The sequence below is a fragment of the Neoarthrinium moseri genome, assembly GCF_022829205.1.
Source record: "Neoarthrinium moseri strain CBS 164.80 chromosome Unknown scaffold11_Wmoseri_CBS_16480, whole genome shotgun sequence".
NCBI classification, from domain to species: domain Eukaryota; kingdom Fungi; phylum Ascomycota; class Sordariomycetes; order Amphisphaeriales; family Apiosporaceae; genus Neoarthrinium; species Neoarthrinium moseri.
The window spans coordinates 701,626-721,350 of NW_026055125.1; the positions used below are offsets into that span (position 1 = coordinate 701,626).

The 19,725-nt window shown below is 55.2% G+C and overlaps 6 protein-coding genes across 6 annotated transcripts; 2 read left to right on the top strand and 4 right to left on the bottom strand.

Moving 5' to 3' along the window:
- Positions 1–1,665: 1,665 nt before the first annotated feature.
- On the top strand, positions 1,666–3,755 carry JN550_004356 (uncharacterized protein; the record flags this gene model as incomplete). The annotated part of the gene is made up of 5 exons (XM_049315862.1): positions 1,666–1,962; positions 2,055–2,247; positions 2,308–2,604; positions 2,655–2,898; positions 2,990–3,755. 5 exons carry the CDS (start codon positions 1,666–1,668, stop codon positions 3,753–3,755), a joined length of 1,797 nt encoding a protein of 598 aa, XP_049173894.1.
- Positions 3,756–5,143: 1,388 nt separating this feature from the next.
- On the bottom strand, positions 5,144–6,052 carry JN550_004357 (uncharacterized protein; the record flags this gene model as incomplete). Its single annotated transcript, XM_049315863.1, has 1 exon — positions 5,144–6,052. The coding sequence occupies one exon, from the start codon at positions 6,050–6,052 to the stop codon at positions 5,144–5,146; it is 909 nt and encodes a 302-aa protein (XP_049173895.1).
- Positions 6,053–6,678: 626 nt separating this feature from the next.
- JN550_004358 (uncharacterized protein) lies at positions 6,679–8,658 on the bottom strand (the record flags this gene model as incomplete). Its single annotated transcript, XM_049315864.1, has 3 exons — positions 6,679–7,667; positions 7,725–8,492; positions 8,586–8,658. The coding sequence occupies 3 exons, from the start codon at positions 8,656–8,658 to the stop codon at positions 6,679–6,681; spliced, it is 1,830 nt and encodes a 609-aa protein (XP_049173896.1).
- A 1,691-nt stretch (positions 8,659–10,349) lies between these two features.
- On the top strand, positions 10,350–13,398 carry JN550_004359 (uncharacterized protein; the record flags this gene model as incomplete). Its single annotated transcript, XM_049315866.1, has 2 exons — positions 10,350–13,215; positions 13,271–13,398. 2 exons carry the CDS (start codon positions 10,350–10,352, stop codon positions 13,396–13,398), a joined length of 2,994 nt encoding a protein of 997 aa, XP_049173897.1.
- A 1,339-nt stretch (positions 13,399–14,737) lies between these two features.
- Positions 14,738–15,737, bottom strand: JN550_004360 (uncharacterized protein; the record flags this gene model as incomplete). Its single annotated transcript, XM_049315867.1, has 4 exons — positions 14,738–14,770; positions 14,836–15,160; positions 15,258–15,305; positions 15,724–15,737. The coding sequence occupies 4 exons, from the start codon at positions 15,735–15,737 to the stop codon at positions 14,738–14,740; spliced, it is 420 nt and encodes a 139-aa protein (XP_049173898.1).
- Positions 15,738–17,084: 1,347 nt separating this feature from the next.
- On the bottom strand, positions 17,085–19,285 carry JN550_004361 (uncharacterized protein; the record flags this gene model as incomplete). The annotated part of the gene is made up of 3 exons (XM_049315868.1): positions 17,085–18,083; positions 18,140–18,681; positions 18,781–19,285. The coding sequence occupies 3 exons, from the start codon at positions 19,283–19,285 to the stop codon at positions 17,085–17,087; spliced, it is 2,046 nt and encodes a 681-aa protein (XP_049173899.1).
- Positions 19,286–19,725: the final 440 nt, after the last annotated feature.

Sequence of the window (19,725 nt, forward strand, 5' to 3'; positions counted from 1 at the left end):
GACACAAGGCAGCCCTGGTGAGATCCTGCAAGCAATATAGGATCAGCACTCGCTATGCGTTGGGATTGGCATAGATCAACTGTGGCAGGCTCCGTGATTGGTCGACCAAGCTGGCCCGCCCAGGAAATACTGTGGTGTCACATCTGGAGGCGCCCGGTCAGCAGGTGAATATATGCAGGGCCGACCCTTTACCGGGGCCTGTGGTTCGGCACCTTGGGTCTAGACTAGGCCATATTTGTGCTGTGACTGAACTCCAGGACGTCTTGGCTTTCAATGCTAGGCTTACGCAGGATTTCGCAGGAACGTCTGACAGCTTGAATACGTGCCATGAGACAAACCCATTCAGGGAACCGAATTGACTATTCCCATGGGTTAAGAGACCTACCTCTTGATAGGTAACAAGCAGTAGTCAGGCAAGGATTTCTCCTCATTCTCCTCACATTGCTGCATGTCAGAAGCTGGCCGCAGGAATGCGGCCATCGAAAAATTGGCTAAATGGTGCACCAGCATTGACTGGATGGATCGTAGTCGGAAAGCGTCAGCTCTTAGATCTAATCTCTACCAAGGCTGCATATCCAGCCAAAGTTCGGCCGAGGTAATGTCATCCTCAAAGTGTAGTAGCAGTCGCTTTGCACGAGACAGGATGCGGTGTTTTGCTTGACTGGTCCAAAGGGATACAGGGAGCCTCAAATGGATGCCAATGGAGTTGTGAGATACTGCCATCCAATGCCTCCTAGCCTGAGCTAGGGATGGTACCTAGGTAAGGTGATAGGCGCTTCCACCCGCTGGCCCCGCGCCGCATGGACTCTGGCGGCCCGCTTTATAGTGGCCTGTGCGCCATTTGCGGCGCCTTTTCTTCAGCGACCAAAATTTTTCGCGAATTTCGTTCCCAAAACCATCACCGACTCTGGCATCATCATCGGGACCATTCGGGACGAAAGCAATGAATACGATGCCTAATGTCTCTAGGTAAGGCGGCCATAGTAGCCGATCTGTCTCCTTTTGTCTTTCTGTTGGTGCTTGCAAGCACTTGACGCAGCAACCGTACTCCTGCCACTCGCTTCCCACGAGTCTTCTTCGGATGATCTTTCAGCTACTTCACGTCTTGTGTCGTGGTGTCAAGAGGGCTTGGTGACATGCTCTGGCGGTGTTTACATCGCTGGGGTCCTAAAAGCTGCTAGAACAATGGGCCATCATAGTCCACGCTCATCATATCTGTCATACATGAGCGAGGCTCCTAGAGCTCCTACATATTACCGTGCATGGCCCAGGCTTGCCAGGTCAATTGGTCCTTGCCTGGAGTCTGGCGTCTGTGGGCTGATGCTCAGTCAGCGTCCAGCTTGCCATACCTACCGTCCAGGCCGTTCGCGCCCGCGGAAACCCCCACTTGCATCGTCCTATTCGGTCCATTGGCTGCCCCCAGTGACATTGATCGGGCAGTGACGACGTCACACCACATCGCAAGCTCCAGATTAGTCCTGTTTAATGCCAAGCAAAGATATATCAACTGCCTCTCTCAGCTCCTGTAGATAAAAGTGCCCTTGGTGTGACGAGGAAACCGGCAGACTTCAACAATATCGTTCCATGAGTCTCGTTCACTTTTGTGCACGACGGATCGTTTCCCGATTGCTGTTTCATCCAATTCGGTTTCATACCTCCTCAGCCATGGCGTCAGGTTCCAAGTCCAAGTATTCCAACCTGCCTCTCAGCACCAGTGGACCTGTTGACTGTGCCGTGAGTGGCACGGTTCTACTGAATACCCCTTACTTCAATAAGGGCTCAGCTCACACGGCCGACGAGCGCCGGGACTTTGACCTTACTGGTCTGCTGCCCACTAGTGTCCAAACCCTGGAGCAGCAGGCCAAGAGGGCATACCAGCAGTATTCATCCAGGCAGGATGACCTCGCCAAAAATACGTTCCTAACGTCGATGAAGGAGCAGAACTTAGTTTTGTACTACAAGGTAGGAGAACTTCGTCAATGTTGCAATGACGACAATAACCAGAAAAATATTGCCCGTGTGCGTAGCAGATGCATGATGCTAACTAATCGTAGCTGTTGCAAGATCACATGCAAGAGATGTTCAGCGTCGTCTACACTCCAACTGAGGGAGACGCCATTGAGAACTTCTCTCGACTATTCCGAAGACCTGAGGGATGCTTTCTCAATATTGAAGACATAGACCGTGTGGAGCACGATCTCAGTCAATGGGGAACGCCAGATGATATCGACTACATTGTTGTCTCGGGTAAGCCGGCTTGCCCATGACTACTCCCTGCCTCTGAGGCAAGCTGCTAATCATTTTCAGATGGGGAGGAGATCCTCGGCATTGGCGATCAAGGTGTCGGCGGTGTGCTGATATCCAGTGCTAAGCTGACACTCACGACTCTATGTGCCGGAATTCACCCAGACCGTACTTTGCCAGTGGTTCTGGATTGTGGTACCGACAACGAGGAGCTGCTTAAAGATGACCTTTACCTGGGACTCAGACAGAAGCGAACTCGCGGAGAGAAGTATGACAAGTTCGTCGATGCATTTGTCACGGCCGCACGCAAACTGTTCCCTCGCGCATACATTCACTTCGAAGATTTCGGCTTAACCAACGGTGAGCTTTCTCCAACGAACAGGTGATCACTGACACTAACATCATTGTAGCCCGCCGCATTTTAGACCACTATCGACCAAAGGTGCCATGCTTCAACGATGACGTTCAGGGAACTGGCTGCGTAACACTCGCGGCCATCATGGCTGGATTACATGTTGGAAAGAAGAAGTTGGAGGACGTCAAGCTCGTCGTCTTTGGTGCAGGCACAGCCGGTGTAGGAATCGCAGACCAAGTCCGTGACGCAATTGCCACATATAAGGGCTGCAGCCGCGAGGATGCGGCGAAGCAGATCTGGTGAGTTTGATGCGACTAGCCGTTTCTCATTCTTTACTCTTGAGGAGAAACTTTTGATAATCCAACGCAATCTTGCTGACGTTTCGCTTAGGCTGATCGACAAACCCGGCCTCCTGACCACCAAGACCAACGACCTCTCGCAAGCCCAGAAAATCTACGCGAAGGATGATTCAGACGGCAAAGGGCTCCTTGATGTCGTCAAAGAGGTCAAGCCGAATGTCTTGATTGGAACCTCCACCAAGCCAAAGTCTTTCACGGAGGAGATCGTGAAGGAGATGGCTAAGCACACCGAGCGCCCAGTCATTCTTCCCCTCTCAAACCCGACCAGACTTCACGAGGCTGTGCCAGAAGATCTCCTCAAGTGGACGGATGGCAAGGCTCTTGTTGCCACTGGATCTCCTTTCAAGCCAGTTAAGGGACCATGGGGCAAAGACGGCAAGGAGATTGAGATAAAGGCAGCCGAGTGCAACAACTCTGTCGTGTTTCCGGGAATTGGCCTCGGATCAGTCTTGTGTCGTGCCTCCAAGGTGACGGACAAGATGCTCGTGGCAGCTGTGCAGGGTGTTGCAGATATGAGTCCAGCGTTGAAAGACGAGACTGCCCCCCTTGTACCTGGTGTTGACAACGTGCGGGAGGTTAGCGTGAGGATTGCTCGCGAAGTCATACAGGCGGCGATCGAGGAAGGTGTGGCCACTGAGAAGGACATTCCGACCGAGAAGGAGGACCTCGATGACTGGATCAAGGAGCAGATGTGGGCTCCAATTTATCGCCCCCTGAAGCGCGTTGAGCTGCAGGGTGCCAGTCGGAGAGCCAAGGCGGAGCTCAAAGTCGTCGGGAGTTTGGGCAATGTTGAGTAGACGCGTTTATAGTAATAGTTAATATGGCTGCAAGACTATGCGTTTCCAACATCGCTTAGGACACTGAGAATATTGAGGTGTTCGATGAAAAATATGACAACTTCTGCTTGACTCACGAGATTTCTTGCTTCTCCCCAATGTCCTGCGAAAGGCAGCAAACAGGTTACCCCGGTGCGCTTCAGACAAAAGCGCAAGACGCTTGAGGAACAATGTTGATTCTTTTGACTAATCTTGTAGACAAAATAAAGAGAGTAAAACAACTTGGTAGAATCAGTAAGAAAAAAGCAGAGAAAAACAATAATGGGAGACGGGGAATGGCTACCCAGACCGAACGATCAACACGGCAGCCCCCAGCAGCCACACCATCCCCGACTGCACGCAAGCAAGAGAATCCGACCAACACCATCACACCGAGGTTAATTAGAGAAATATGAGCAACTTACAAGGTCTTGAAAGAAACCTTTTCGGGGCACGCGCGGTGTCTACCGGGGGCCGGTCAGCGCAGGGAACCCAGTGGTGAGGTGACTGAGCTGCGGACAGTGCGGGGTGTCGAACTACGTATACTCTTGATTAGCTGGCGTACCAAAGTTATTGTCGGACTATTAACCACTGCGCTAGTGGGTAGAACTCTCTTGCTTGCTTGTTGGTGAAACGGTCGGCGACTGTTGTGCATTAAGCAGCGCAGCGGCTGGTTTGTTGCGGAGGGGAGTATTTCGGGGCAACTGTTTGGTGCTATCGAATAGTAGTATTATTATTCGACAGATTACTGGCCCCGCATAGCAGAAGAAAGAATTAGGGGCATGCCCGGCTTTGGTCATTGAAATTTCGCATGGCATGAACCTCACTGGCCTCGAAGCATATACGAAGGAGCACGGCGTAAAGGAGTCATACACTAGTTGATGTGTTCATCACTAAAGCAGATTATCATTGAGAAGATATGTTCCTCCTCTTGGCAACTATCCCTAAATACATTGTCATCTGATGCATAATCCCTGTGACAAGCGTGACCTGCTTTCGTTATACCCTTGCAGACACACTATAAGAAGCACTGAAAGCTGATGACCATTGGTTTTGACTGGATAAGACAACAAAGCAGATCCACTACAACCCTCTATGCGTCTTGACTGACTAGTTGTGACTGCTCTTCAATAAGGAAGTCCAAAGTCCTCGTGATCCTCCACGTCCACCTCCTTTGACGTCACGTGCGCAGCCCTTTGATTGCTGCGTGTATGCGAATCATGGAGACAATGGCCGAAGATTTGTCCCCAAGTCTTGTGTCACAATTCATTACAAGGCCTACGAACCTGCAAATTGTTGATGAAGAAGCGAGTCGCACATTAAAGTGAAACCCGGGTGTGGCAGGGAAGTCAAATCGTCTGCAACATGGCCTAGGTTGCAGACACACCATCAGCTGCCTCGTTCCTAAGCTTCAGCTGCGACAGAACCTCGGGCCAGTGGCATCGCGCAAGGATCTTGAGTGCGTTCTCCATGGTGTCGAACTCTCGCGCCTCCTCCTTGAGCAGATTCTCAGCTCGCTGCCACAGCTTGTCCTCAGGCAGCTGCAGGTACGCCCAGGCCCGGTGACGGTAGTGGTCGATGGTGGACCTGACCTCCTTCTGATAGATATCGCTCGCGAAGCCGGGGCTGTGGGGGAGGTAGAACTTGCCATTGGGGCTGGTGAAGTGAGGGTGGCCCGCCTGGACTAGAGCTGCAAGCAAAACATCGAGGCGGAGCTTGGACTTGACCTGGCATTTGCGCTGCCGTCGCCAGAGGAGGCATTTGCCGTCCTGCTCGAGGCTGTTGGTTCGCAGGGGACAGTCCTCGTAGAACTCGTGGGACTTCGTGTTGCAGAGAGGACACGCGCCCAGAAAGCCGTCGGCGTCCGGGTCTACGCAGTCAATGGCCTGGTGCCCGCCTCCGCCGCAGCTGCCGCAGGGCTCTACAGGCCTGGGAGGCGACAGGATTGTGACCTGGCTCGGCGCCGGGGTGAACGAGGCAGTCGAGGCCGGACGAGAATCGACTTCCTGCTTGATGACAGGGACAGGCTGTTGCTCAACGGCCACCGACTTCTGTCTCTTACCGCTGGACGAGCGGACTGCCACCACGCTGAAGGACGTGGCGTCGCGGAAGCGGTTGATGAACTCGATCGCGTCATCTGCCGAGGCGACCTGCAGGTGGAAGGTGCCCCGCGAGAGGCCATCCACGTTGCTGCCAACTTCGTGGTCGCCATCTGAATCGCGAGCCTCCTCGGGTTTGCGCTTGCTGCTAGCCATCGCACCGCCTGCGTAGGAAGCCATCTCTCAGCGCTGGAAATTTTGTTACCAGCCCCGACGAGCATCGATTCTCAGCAATTATTATTCGGGATCAAAGGTGAGGTCAGGGCAGTGAACAAGATGGCGGGAATGAAGAAGATCTCGAAAGGACTCTGAGAATAAAATGAAAACCTCTGAGATTGACTGCGACGGAAGCCTGACCTCAGCTTGCTTTTGGTGTGGTTGTGCCTCGCGAGGTTTGGTTTGGGTTATTGATTATTCCATTTCGGTCCCCTGTGTGACCGGATTTTCTTTCTGAGGGCCGACGTGAGAGGCCAGAAGCCGGCAACCCCATCTCTGCTCCTACCGAGGCCATTCTGTTTCACGACATCGTCTTTCTATTGTCCAGAGATTCTCAGAATGTCTGCTTGACGCACCACATGTTGATTCGATTGTTGTCATTCGAGCTATGCTACAGAAAGAAAAGTAACCTGGCACTGTAACTTCAATACATCTGAGGGATGTCGAGACCAACCTCGGGGAACACAAGAACTCCCACAACTCCCGGGATAACAATCGAAGGCCGAGCGGCAAAGGAGCGAGGCAGGCGACAGCCAGACATGGCACTGGAAGAGCCATCCGACCATGTTGGGTACGGGGTGTGGGCATACCTAGATAAGACCAGCTCTGGCAGCCTCGCCACCGCCCTCCTGCATAATAGAATCAATCTTCTGCTTGCCCTTCCCAAGTCCACCCTCGCCAACACCCATCCTCCGGGCTACATAACGCTGCGCAACGACGCCCACACTCAGGCTGAGGGCCTCCTCGACCCACTCAGCAACCCACTCCCTCGGGTCAACCCCACCGTTCTCGACAATCTCACGGATCTCATCGGGCACGAGCATGAGTTCGTTGGGGGACTGCTGCTCCTCGGTGTCACCGCTGGCAGGAGTAAGAGGACTAGGCGCATCGAGCCACTGGATCCACTTGGCCGGGATGTCCTGCGAAATGGTGCTGAATGTAATATCGTGGACAGGGTCGAAGACGTATACAGCGAAGCAGATCTGAGTATCGCCGGCGGCATCTGCAACGGCACTCTCTTCCTTCTCCTTCTCGCCAGCTGTGCTGCCAGCGAACAAGGCCGAATCTGCGTCGACAGTGATGGCCTGCACGGCAAGGAAGATGTCGCTCGTTCTCACTGGGTTTTCGTCGCTGACGGGCTCAAGTGCGCGTTTCTGCACCTCGGCAATACCGCCTTTGGAAGCGAAGAAATCGTGTGCATAGCTCTCCGCCGATACGCGACACAGCTTTGAACCCTCAACCAGCCCCTTAACTGAACCGAGGTCCCTCGGGGTGTCCACCTGACGCCACCAAGGGCCGTCGCGCCAGCCGGCGGACGACGAAGACGCGGTGTAAAAGGCAGCGTCAGAGGCACGACGAGCGGTGCTCTCGTGACCTCGCTGGATGACCAGTAAGTCTCCTCCCTCGACCTGGGACATGACACGGCTGAAGACGCCATAGATGAGGGGGTCCAGGGATGGGTAGCCGACGAGGTCGTGGGTGATGTGAATCAGCAAGCGCTCGTGGGACGAGATCGGCGGTGCAAGAGTGTGCAGAATGTTGGTAAAGGTTGGGAGAGCTCGGTGCCGCAACTCGTCGCCTATGGGGAAACGCTCTGTCAATTTACATTGCTGGACTGCTCTTCACGCAGACTTACCGTAGCTTCTGATGTAGCCCACATTGCCCTTGACCTGCTCCATGTACTTCTTGGCCTCCTCATTCTGCTGGATCTCCTTGTAAGCTGCCTCGGCCTGCTTCATGGCAGCGGAAGCGGTCGCAGTGGCCGACGCGACAATGCCGCCCCAGTTGCCTCCCCACCATCCACCTCCCCCAGAGGCAGGGGCGGCGGCGGCAGCAGGGGCGGCAGTCTGCTCTACAGGGCCTTTCTTCTCGGCATCCTGAAGGTCGGAGCTGGTGGCACTCGGCGTGAAGCTGGCATGGTACGATCGGGTGCTCTCGCCCGACTTGCGGGCGACGCTGGGCTTATCCTCGGACAGACGGCCGGCCGCCGCCGGCGGAGGTGTTGCAGTGCTGGTACGTTTGGGCGCCAGCTGCTCCTTGATGCGCGGCGTGTGAGGGCGGGCAGGCTGGTCGCCCAGCTCGTTCTCGAGCTCGGCCAGGATGTCGTCCTCGGCCTTGTCGCCGCGGGCCTTGGAGGCAGCCGACTTGGGCTTGGCCGACTTCTTGGGGCCGCTGTCGTCGCCGATGCCCGAGAAGAGCTCGCCAAGCTCGTCGTCGGTAGGCACTGACTTCTTCTTGGAGGCCATCGCAGCTGGGGAAGGGCCGTGGGTGCCCAGAGTAAGGAGACGGATAGACAGACGATGGGATGTGGTGGGGGAACCGGCCGCAAGCGGTACAATGGCAGTGGGCCAGTTGTCTGGATCAGGAGTGATGATTCGGTAGCAAGCCGCGGCGCAAGCGCTGACTGGTCGTGCAGGTCGTGCAGGTCGTCCGTAGAAGTCGCAATTTGTGTCGCTCAGTATGCAATGTTATACAGGCGGGCCGATGCGACACAGACTGGAGTAGAGAACGGCCGGTGGATTGTGCTGCGTTGCGTCTGCCGGACGGAGCTTGGAGCTTCCAGCTTCCATGCCTATGCCCGCACTGTAGCTAAAGGTACGCAGCACCGCACCTAAGGCAGGTAGGTAGGTCTTAGTTGTCAACTGTTAACCGACCTAGGTACCTTGAGGTACAACGACCGCCTCACTACAGATCTCTTGCTCTTCTACACAAACGACAGGGCTCTTGTTACTATAGTGCAGCGTATACAGACATGGAAGTTGAGACGAATAAAATGAATTCTTTACTGTGACTAACCACCAGCGATTTGTCGCAATCCCGTCAGGCAGCGCACGTTCTCTGCGAGACAAGTTCCCTCCAGCGGCCCTCCCGTCGCTCCGTCAGCGGGTCTACACGTCACTCCCAGTGTCGCCCAGGCCCGGACCAGGCCCGGACTGGACAACTTGAATCGCATGTCACTGATCCGCAAGGGGCAATGGGCAGCACTAGGCCAGAAGCGGCATAATCCATTCCCCGGCAGGCTGCTTGCTCCCATTGGCCGACGCCCGTTGCCAGATTCGCATAGACACACGGCTGAGACCCACAGCGTCCCTGGGCCGAGACCACTCAGAAGGCTGTTGCGCTTGTGGCTGGTGCGCGTGCGCTGGAACCTCCAAAATTTGGCAACCGGGAAGTCATGGGCAAAGGCCTGAATGAATGAGACGCAGCGAGCCGCCAGCAATAACACGCCGACCTGCTCTCATCGATTGTCTGATCGGTCCCCGTGTTGCGACCGCCACGCCTGCGATTGTCCATTGCACGCTGACCGCATCCTCCGGCTTTTCGTTGATTGTTCGTTCTGCCGACAGGGTGCTTTATTCGGACATCTGTGCCCACGTACGTAAAACAATAACCTTGGCTTGCCCCCCGACTACACTTCACCCAGTCCATCTACTGATACATCCCAGATCCTCGTGGCAGCATCGTCTTCTCGAGGGAGACTCATTTCTTTACACGTCTATCTGACGACGTTTGTCTTGGTCAAGATTTGTTCACTTGCCCTGCCCTCGCGGCTCGCGTGTTACACGGTGCTCTACTGCATTCTGCGCAACTCCTTTCTCACCTGGCCACACTGCGCCAGCCTGTCTTCGGCCACATTCACCTCACGTCGACGTGTGATCACTATTTAATCCCCCAAAGACTCAAGATCTGTTGATAGGTAAGTCCTCCTAATTTTATCTGTCACTCTCTCACTGCTGGGTGCTCTCGTGGCAACCGATGCGTCCGCCACCTTACACCGGATCCATTTTTTTCATCAAAACCCGCGATCGTCCGCATGGGATACAGAACCCCAAACACATCACGGAACTCTGACAGCTCTAAACAGAATACTTTGGAAAGATTCATAAGTCTTGGGCTTCTGCCCGAGGTCACTTGGCTTGTCTTCGTTCATCCGCGCCCCCGTCGTGGGCACTGGGTCGCGACTAGCTTATTCATCTGCCACACTGGCTATTTCACGCTTGTCAGACTGCTACTCAATTCGGTCCCGGCTGAGGCAGATATTTTGACAAGTAATCCATCCGCATTCCGTGCACTCACGCAACACCTGTCGCTTGATACGACATCGCAGGCCAGCCCGCTGGTTGCCGTCGTCTCGCGGCCACTTGAATTGAGAGGTAGGCATTTTCGCTCCCCCACTTACAACGCCAACTAATCTCCGAACCTAGATTCTCTGCACCTGTGCTTAATACCAGCTATATAAGCACACAACCACAGCGACGCAATGGAGTCGCCCAACAGCGCGCGCGGAAGAGGGCGCTTCTCCTCTCGCAAGCGCCATACTTTTCCAGCTCGCTCATCGTCGCAGCGGCGTTCAGAACCTTCTGACACGCCTGCGTCGACTACCCCAGCTGCCACAATGGCTCCTGCCTCATCTTCCTTCAGCTTTGAGACACCGAGTCCCTCCAGTGCCAGAGGCACAAGGACGAGAACCCGTCATGTCGATGGCCTCAACTTATCTCCCGATGAAGCGGGTAGTAAAGGCGGCCGCTCGCTGAGGAAGCGTACTCGGGTTGACTACTCGTTTGACCAGGCCGACGAGGAGGACAACAGCATCGAGGCAAAAGCTACACCCTCAGCCGTACGCTCCATCAAGAAGCGGAGAACTGATCTTGACTTCCTGGACGATGAAATCGAACAAGACATTGAGTCCCGGGTGAAGCGCCGCAATTCGGAGCAACCGCCCAAGCCTGTATCGCGTCGGTCTGTCGGTAGGAAAACTACCATGGAGCCCGTGTCTTTCATCGAAGAGCAATCGGAGGAGAACAGCTTGGTCCATGACACTATTGAGGTCGGTGGCCATCAGTCTACCCAGGCATCTGAAAACTCTTCGCACAGGCGCACAAGTTCCGCCTCTTCTCATAGGGAATCGGCTCTATTCACCCAGCTACCTCAGCATAACACAAGCCACGAACCAGCTGCACCTGATACTTTCTCCGACAAGATGGAGATTGATGAGGAGCCAGAACCCAAGATTAAACACGAGATTCCCAAAGAGCCAGAAGTTCCTGACATTGCAGCTCCAAACCCTTATGTTCCTGAAGTTGAGGTGTCTGGGAATGAGCTTCCTGATATTGAGCTTCCTGAGAATGGGATGTCAGAGACTGGAGGTCCAGAGAATGGGGTTATAGAGCACGACCTTCCCGAGTATGAGGTCCCCGAGGATGAGGTTCCCGAGGATAAGGTTCCCGAGGATGAGGTTCCCGAGCATGATGTTCCTGACAATGAGGTTCCTGACAATGAGGTTCATGATGACGTGGTTCCCAAAATTGAGGTTGAGGCCACCAAAACTAAGGTTGAGGAACCACAGCCTACAGTTACACCGCAGCCTGTGATCGAAGAGGCACCTGAGGAAAAGTCTCCCGCTTCATCACCAGCTCCGGCCTCGGCCCCTGTCACAGCTCCGGCTCCTGCTCTAGTCGATGAAGACATCAAAGATCCTTTCCTGCGTCTCACTCCTTATGTCAGAGGGGCTACCGTGGGCTACCCAACCCGTCGGTCCAAAACGTCGGCGCCTGAAGCAGAACCAGAGGCGGTCGCAGAGGAAGCTGCAGCTGATGATGCAGCAGAAGATGCCACGGAAGCTCCTGACGAAAGCACTCCTGCTGCCTCCCCAGGTGCGATTGATGATTTGGGTACAAACTCGCCGGCACCTGAGCCTGCAGCTCTGGATCGTCCCGCACCTGTTGCTAAGAAACAGTACATGTACAAGAAGCTGAGGCCAGCTGAAGAGTTCATCAACTTCATTGCGGACTATGAGACGTTGTCACACATAGAGCTGTATGAACGCCTGGAGCTACTCGCAGGTGTCGTTGCTACGTACGAAAATGAGTACCGCGAATGCCGAAAGATCATAGACGACGAAGAGAATGCGACACGGTACCACCAGGAAGAAGGAATGTTCCAGCACCGAGTCAAAATGGCCCGAAGCAAGGACCCTGATGCCAACCCTCTTAGAAAGGAGTTTGTAGTAAAGGGTATCAGAGCAACAAAGCCTGACGCAATGATTGCACATGCCAGACAGCAAGATCGTATCATGGCCGATGCCTACGGCTTTGAGTATGATGATCGAGACTCCAAGATCGGTCAGCAAGATCCGATTGGCCAACGAGGAGGTGTTGGCAAAGGACGCCTTCGCGACCGCCCTAAACAGACGGCAAAGGCCGCCGAGGCTGATGACCCTACTGTTGTCCACGGAAAGCGAGCACGAAAGGCGCCCAACAGCTTTGTGGAACCCGAGACGGCTAGCAGAGGGTCGACACCCGTGCCCACGCTCCCTCGCAAACGTCGTGGTCGCCCCCCTGCGGATGAGAGCCTTCACGCGGCCTATGCTGAGCATCCTGCGGGCGAGACGCCCAAGAAGAAAGGCAAAGGCGGCCGGCCTAGAAAGCACCCTTTGCCTACAGCAATCCCCGAGAACACTCCTGTCTCTGGCACGGGGGCTCATGGCCATGTGCGCAAGCGGAGGAGAAAGGCAGCTGTCGAAGACGAGGACTTTGTCGTCAACGGTACGAATGGTCAGCCATCGGGCCTCGGCCCTAGGCGACGAAACTCACGCATCGGCGAGATACCTTCTGGCTCCTTCTATAGTGCCACTTCAGCAAATTACGACGAGTCGCGACCTGCTACCTCGTCGTCTACCGCTACTGCATCAACCTCGGCCTCTGCCTACGGGCTTCGCGAGAAGAGACAGACCAAGTTCTCTCTTGATGACGACGACGATGACGATGATGAGGACTTTGAGGAAGATGATCATCCAGTCAAGCCCAAGAGAATCCGTCGTGTGTCCAAGAAGGTCCAGGAGCAAGATTTTGCCAACATCACACCCAGCAATATCCCACCCGAGGCAGATGTCGCTGCTGGTCCGAAGGTCCCCAAGATAAGAATCAAGGGCTTCCAGGCTCATGCAGCATCAGCTCCCGTCTCCGCCCCTACCAGTGATCCGGGAAGTCTCCCCGTCAGCAGCAGCTCCACCCCTGGACAGACTGTGAACGGACATGCCGCCGACGCTTCTTTTGATGGGTCGATGAACGGAAACAAGGATTATGGTCAGATGACCAAGTCGGAGAAGATGTCTGCTTCCATGAAAGGTATGTTCACACCACCCCTGTCGAGCTTCAGTCCGATATTAACATGTCATCACAGCACGCTGGGCCTCCGGCTCCATGTCTAGGGCTGTCGAGAAAAGGCGAGCTACACTTGCCGCGAAGAAGGCAGCCGCACAGACGCCAGTCCCCGACGGCACACCGGAAACCGGGACTGAGCAGCAGTAGCTCCGTCCTGCTTTTGCTCCGGAGCCCGAAGATTGAACAACCATCAGGACAATTGGTGCTGCTGGGGGTTTCTGATCAGAGCCTGAGATCTGCAGTGCCACTAGTGAGCCAAGCCGTAGAACCACGGCGGATCACATTTGTATCCTCGCTTTTACTGTTTTCCTCTCTTTTTCTATGGAGCGTCCCGGCGTTCCACTGATGGTGCCGTCCATGGTACACGCAGCGAGAATAGCCACAGCACTCGCCGTTAATCGACGTGCCCATCCGATCTCCTGCAGGTTAGGGCGGCATTCATCCTCGTTTCCCGGCACCATGGGGGCCATCATTCACGGGCTTTCCCTTCTGTTCAGCACATCCACATCGCATTTACACGGTACCAACAAAAAGAATCTGCATTCAGGAAGTTTGTGCCAGCACAGGGAACACGGGGGGCGCGCAAGCTAAAGGGATAGTTTTCTTCGTTTGTCTGTTCAGGCCTTTGTTTTTCCAGCAATTTCCTTTTTGTTTTCTCTCTCTCTACAGCACCACCCATGTTTTTCGACTGCTTCTCTCTCCGCAAGTATACGAGCTGTGCACAAGAGAGTGGAGGCAGCTTTCCTGAGTTCGCCGAGGGCGTTTCGGCGTTGGCCAGTGAGGGAGAGGGGCCATTTTCACATCCATGTATCCCTCGGCCTCCTGGGCATTTCTTTCGTGATTTGGTTGCAGATGGCCCAAGGGCAGAAGAACACAGACGTATCCGCGAGGGCATAGCCTCGTAGTATAGGGTAATAAACGAGACCGAGTGCTCTTTTCTCTGAAATGATTCCAACTTGACACTGGTGACACGCGACCGAGCTCAGCCCATGTAGCTGAGCTTGCGCAGTAAGCCCAGGTAGTCGTGACACGGACTTGAAAGATCCGAAGAGTTGGAGCCGAGACAGCCTGCTCGTCTGACAAGCTCATACTTGAACCTGGTAGCAACAGCGCAGACCAGCCCATGGCGCGTTAAATCCAAGAACACAAGTTCAAGTCAATAAAAAAGCACAGGAGGCAACGGTTCGGAACTGAACTTTTCTCATTTCGTCCAGCATGCTATGTATGGTATGTAGTGTCTCCTTTACGCCCCATAGCCGAAATGCAAAGTGACCAGTTGCCAATCGAACCACCAGCAGCAGTTTTTCTTGTCCATTTTGTATCGCCTAGATGTAAGAAAACATGGCTGGGTGATCGGATGTCCCAATTCGTGAGTCCCTCGTAATGGTCAAGACGGGAAAGGGTTTCGTTTCATTTCCTCGACTTCCACAAACACCGCTCGCAAAAGACAGTCTCTTCTCCCTCACCGCGCTCTATTTCCACCCATTTACATGACGACACCGGAGTTGCTGGCAATACGCTACAGAGAAGAAGAAGTCAGAGACGAAGTTGTGGATACGCTGTGTGCATGAATGGAGAACTTACGGGCCACAGCTCAGCAGCCTCCTTGCCGACGGGACCGGTGATGGCGGAGCCCTTCATCTCACCCTTGGGGTTGACGATGACACCGGCGTTGTCCTCGAAGTACAGGAAGACACCGTCGGTACGCTTCCAGGGCTTGGACTGTCTGACGATGACGGCGGGGTGGACCTTCTTGCGGAGCTCGGGCTTTCCCTTCTTGACGGTGGCCATGACCATGTCACCGACACCACCGGCGGGCAGTCTGTTGAGGCGGGCACCGATACCCTTGACGGAGATGATGTACAGGTTACGGGCTCCGGAGTTGTCGGCGCAGTTCATGATGGCACCACTGGAGGGGGCTTGTTAGCACTTGGGCGGGTTCGAGGCGTCGGGTTCTGCCGGATCGCGTTGCTGGCCACGAAGTGAGGGGGGGATTCTGGACATACACGGGAAGACCGAGGGTCATCTTGAGCTTGCCACCGGGGGCACCACGTCTATGAGGAACCTGTCAGCGCAAACTGTTTCCTCCAGATTTTCACGCAGTATAAATGTTTTTTTTGTCGTGTAATGCTTTGCTCTGCTCTGCCCTGTCCGGCCTGCGTTCCGGGGGGACACGGATCGCCAGTAGTGTCGCTTCGCCGTTTTCGGGTGGAACACTGGTCATCACGAAGCTCGCTGTGGGCTGAGCTCACGAGTTTCCAGATTCTCGGTCGCAACAATGTCGCTCGATCTCCTCGACCTTGGTCTCCCGGCTGGAGAGCCCGGGCAAGCGCGCTCGTCCTCCATCATTCCACCCCACCGTTGCGTCGTGCCGAAAATCCTTCCCTTTTCCCTCCAAAATGGCCCGGGCCCGGGCGGGGCAGAGCAGTCGCAAAATTTTTGTTGGAGAGATGAATCGCGGTAGAGACTTACGAGAGCTTGGCCATTGCTGCGGGATTAGTATGTGACGGGTTGTGGTGTCGTGAGGTTGAGCGTGGGTTGGTCGGGGGGAGGGAAAGTTCGCAAGATGCTGTCACGAATTCGGGCTTAGTTCACAAAATTTCGCTGGCAGCAACTGGGAACTTTGTGGGAAACCCTAGGGACCTTTCCGTTCCGAAAAAAGTGGTGGCACGTGCGATAAGATAAGAACCGGAGCCCGATTGACGACTGCCACTGCTCCTGCCACCTGTCACTGCCGCTGCCACTGCCACCGATTTGCACCCTTGGGCTAACAACGTCTTGTGCCAGCTGGCAGCTGGCAGTAGCAGCACTAAAGCCAAAGGCAGGTTCTCCACCACAACACAACACTCGCCAATATACATACAGACAGACAGACAGACAGTACCATACTTGGATTATCAAAATCGATTAACATGCATTTGTGATTTTAGAGATATGATGCTGCTACATGGCAAATTCGTTTCGCAACTGAGATCTAGAAAGTGCGCTCTCTTGTTTGTCTGTTCTCTTTCTTGCCCTACATTGCAGCGCAGCGCAGCATCTCACAGCAAATAAAGCCTCCCCGTCTCATTGGATTGGCGTGAGTGACCCCCTGCAGCCAGTGTAAGCACCAACCTGGAACCAACCCACCAATGGGGGGCTCGAGAACAGACAGTATACCTACACGCGGAGTACTAGCAGGCCAACGAATTCACATGTTGCCTTACTTTGTACGACACAGCAGTTACCGGTGCATCGCATTTTCATAGTAGACACAGAGACAGCCTATGGGATTGACTGCCGTAATTGCCAATGTTCGCTTCTGGACGCCGACCTGCATGTTGCAGAGCCCATCCTCCAGCCCTCGCTTCTGCTGGTCGCTCACTTCCCTCCCGAGAGGAGAGGCCCGAGCACCCAAGAACGGTGGAGCTGGTTGGTTGCTCCATCGCTGGCCCATAGACCCTTCAACTGCTACCCATGTACACGTGAACAAAAGACCGAACGAGAAATCACCCGCACCACAGCATATCACAAGAATTATCACAAGAATCAACTCGTGCAGACAGGAAAGAATAACCAGTACCAGCTTTTTTTCATGTGGGAAAGATTCGTAATCATGCGGGAAAAATACACGTTGCGTGAGCTGCTGAATGAGCCAGATCCAGAACGCCGAGCCTATAGCCTCTCCTGCGCTACAATACATGGAACAACCTGATGCTTGCTAGACGACGCACGGCGCACATCGCCGAAACCCCAACGTAGCTAGTTCAAAAAGAGGTTGTCTCTCTTTTTCCTCAAGGGGGGTATCTCTGGGGGGGTTAGGGTTACAAAGGCATGGAGACGTCGGGGCTGCTTCACGATGCAGCCTCGCTCTCGTCTTCAGTCTTCCCCTCCTCAGGCTTGTCCGCCGTCGAAGGCGCTGGTTCCGCGCTCTTCTCCTTCTCCTTGCTGGGCTCCTCGTCTGCCTTCGGTTCATCGACATCCATGGCGTCTCCGCTGGCCTCCGGTTCTTTCGCCTCTGTCGGGGCAACCGTCTCGGCCTCGGCCCCGGCTGGCTCTTCGGCAGGTTTGTCGCCAGAGTCTGAGGATGCCTTTTCTGTTGCCGACTCGGTCGTGGGCTCGGCATCAGGTATCATGACCGCAGTCGCCACCTGCTTCGGGGGGCTTTGGGCGCTATCGGCCGCCGGCTTGGGTGAGCTGGCTTCCTCCTTCTTCACTTCCGTGTCATTAGGGGCCTCCTTCTCGGGAACAGTCTCGCCCATATCGACATCGCCGTCCTTGTCGACATCCGCTGCGGCCTCGGTGGACTTCTGTGCCTCTTTCAGCTGCTCCTGTTCCTCGGCAATACCCTCGGGCTCCGAGGGTTTTTCGGGCTGTGCATCCTCCATGACCTCGTCCGCCTCCTTGGATTGAATGACCTTCTCGGCATTGTTGCCGCCGACCGGAGTAGGCGCACCACTGTCGTCTGCTAGATCGGGATTTTGGTAGTCGGTAAACTGACGCTTGCGTCCAGCGTTGCCGTTTTGGGGGTGGATGCCGTTCGCTCTCTCGAGCTCCTCGTTGTCGCTCTCCTCGTACTCATTGTCAGGCTCTCGCTGCTTCTCCCACTGCCGCTGGGTCATGCGCATGTCCTTGCTCTCGTCCTCGTCCATGTCGTCCAGTTCCGCCTCTTCCTCCTCGGTCAAGGTCTGGGGGAAGTCGGGCGGCACGTCTTGCATCTGTACCGAGGGGGCATGTGCCGTCCGCCTCAGGTTTTCGATCAGCTGGTTCTTGATCTTCTCCAAATACTCGGGGCTGTTGGCATTCTCCATGTTGGAGGCCCGGACGGCGAGTTCGTAGTCGGGTCCATAGTACTGCAGGTAACCAATTAGCATTCTGAAGAGCTGGGGTGCGTTCAGGTTGGGGGTACCTCGTAATATTCGTTGAATGGTAGAGCCTTCTCCATGTTGGCGTCAACAAGCAGGCCAGTCTCGAAAGCCCACGTTCGGGCGACGTTGCGCATAGTGTAACCACCACCGCCAAGTACCAAGGTCGGCAGGTTGAAGCTCTTGACAAACTTGACACAGTTGGCGTGGCCCTCCATGCTGAGGTTGAAGCAACCCAGGCGATCGCCCGACAAGCTGTCGCCACCACATTGCAGCACCACAGCGTCGGGCTGGTAGAACTCCATAACGCTGGAGATGACAGGCTCAAAGATGGATTTGTACGAGGAGTCGTCGATGCCGTCGCGGAGCGGGAAGTTGACGGCGTAGTATTTGCCCTGGCCGATACCGATGTCGCGAAGCTCGCCAGTTCCGGGGAAGTACTCGCCGTACTTGTGGAACGACACGGTCATGACCCGGTCGGTGGTGTAGAAAGCCTCCTCGACGCCGTCTCCGTGATGGACATCGATGTCAATGTAGAGCACGCGCTTGTTGAATCGTAGAAGCTCGAGAATTCCGAGGACGATATCTGTTCAGGGCGAGGGCAGTAAGTATCGGCATGTCATTGGAGTTTGAGTCAAGGAAACGCAAGTCGGCGTCGCGTTGGGCCGAGACGGTCTCTACTCACCATTTACGTAGCAGAAGCCGCTAGCTTCGCTCTTCTTGGCGTGATGCAGTCCTCCTGCCCAGTTGACGGCAATGTCACACTTCTGGCGGTTCAGACGGGCGGCACCCTCCATGCTGCCACCGGCGCTGATGCCGCAAAACTCGAAGAGGCCATCAAAGACGGGGCAGTCGTCGCCGACATTGAACTTGGTCTGCTCGCGCTGGTAGCTCTCCATGTTCTCGGGGCTGACCTTCTGCAGGAAGTCGATGTACTCGTCGGTGTGAAACTGCGTCATCTCGAGGCGGGTGGCGGGCTTCGCGCGGTAGATCTCCATCTTCTTGTAGACGCCGTAGTTCATGATCAGGCTGTGGGCGAGTCGTATGCGGTGGGGCTTCATGGGGTGGCCGGCGACGTAGGCAAAGTTTCCAATGTCGGAGTCGTAGAAGTAGGCGACCTTCTTGTTGGAAGGGGCGCCGAGGGCGACGCCATTGCCATTGGCGATGTCAACGGGCGCGGCGTGCGCCATGATGTCGCGATGGGAAGGCAGCTGTCGCCGGGGAATATGCTGCCAAAAGGAGAAGAAAAAAAAATCACAAGATTGGGGGATGTGAGGACCTGGCGACGGGTGGCTTGTATCTAGCCACAAGCCAACGCGAGAGGGTCGATGGTGGGTTTCCGCGATGGGAAATGTGAAGCCGGGTGCAAAAGTGGGTGGGCGAATGGAATACCAAGACGAAAGACGAGATGAGAGAAAGCTCCCTGCCGCCGAATGGGAGCTTCACGCCTCGCTTCACTTCACTTTCAGCACCCCAGCAGCCCCAGCAGCCCAGCCCAGACCTGCCACCGGTCGCGGCTGGCGTGGCGGGTCCACCACTCGAAAAGTAGCGTCCCGCCGTCCGATTTCCATTGGCCAGTCTCGCCAACCAGCAGCCAGCCTCGCTCTAAGACGACTCCCCGTGCCCCCCC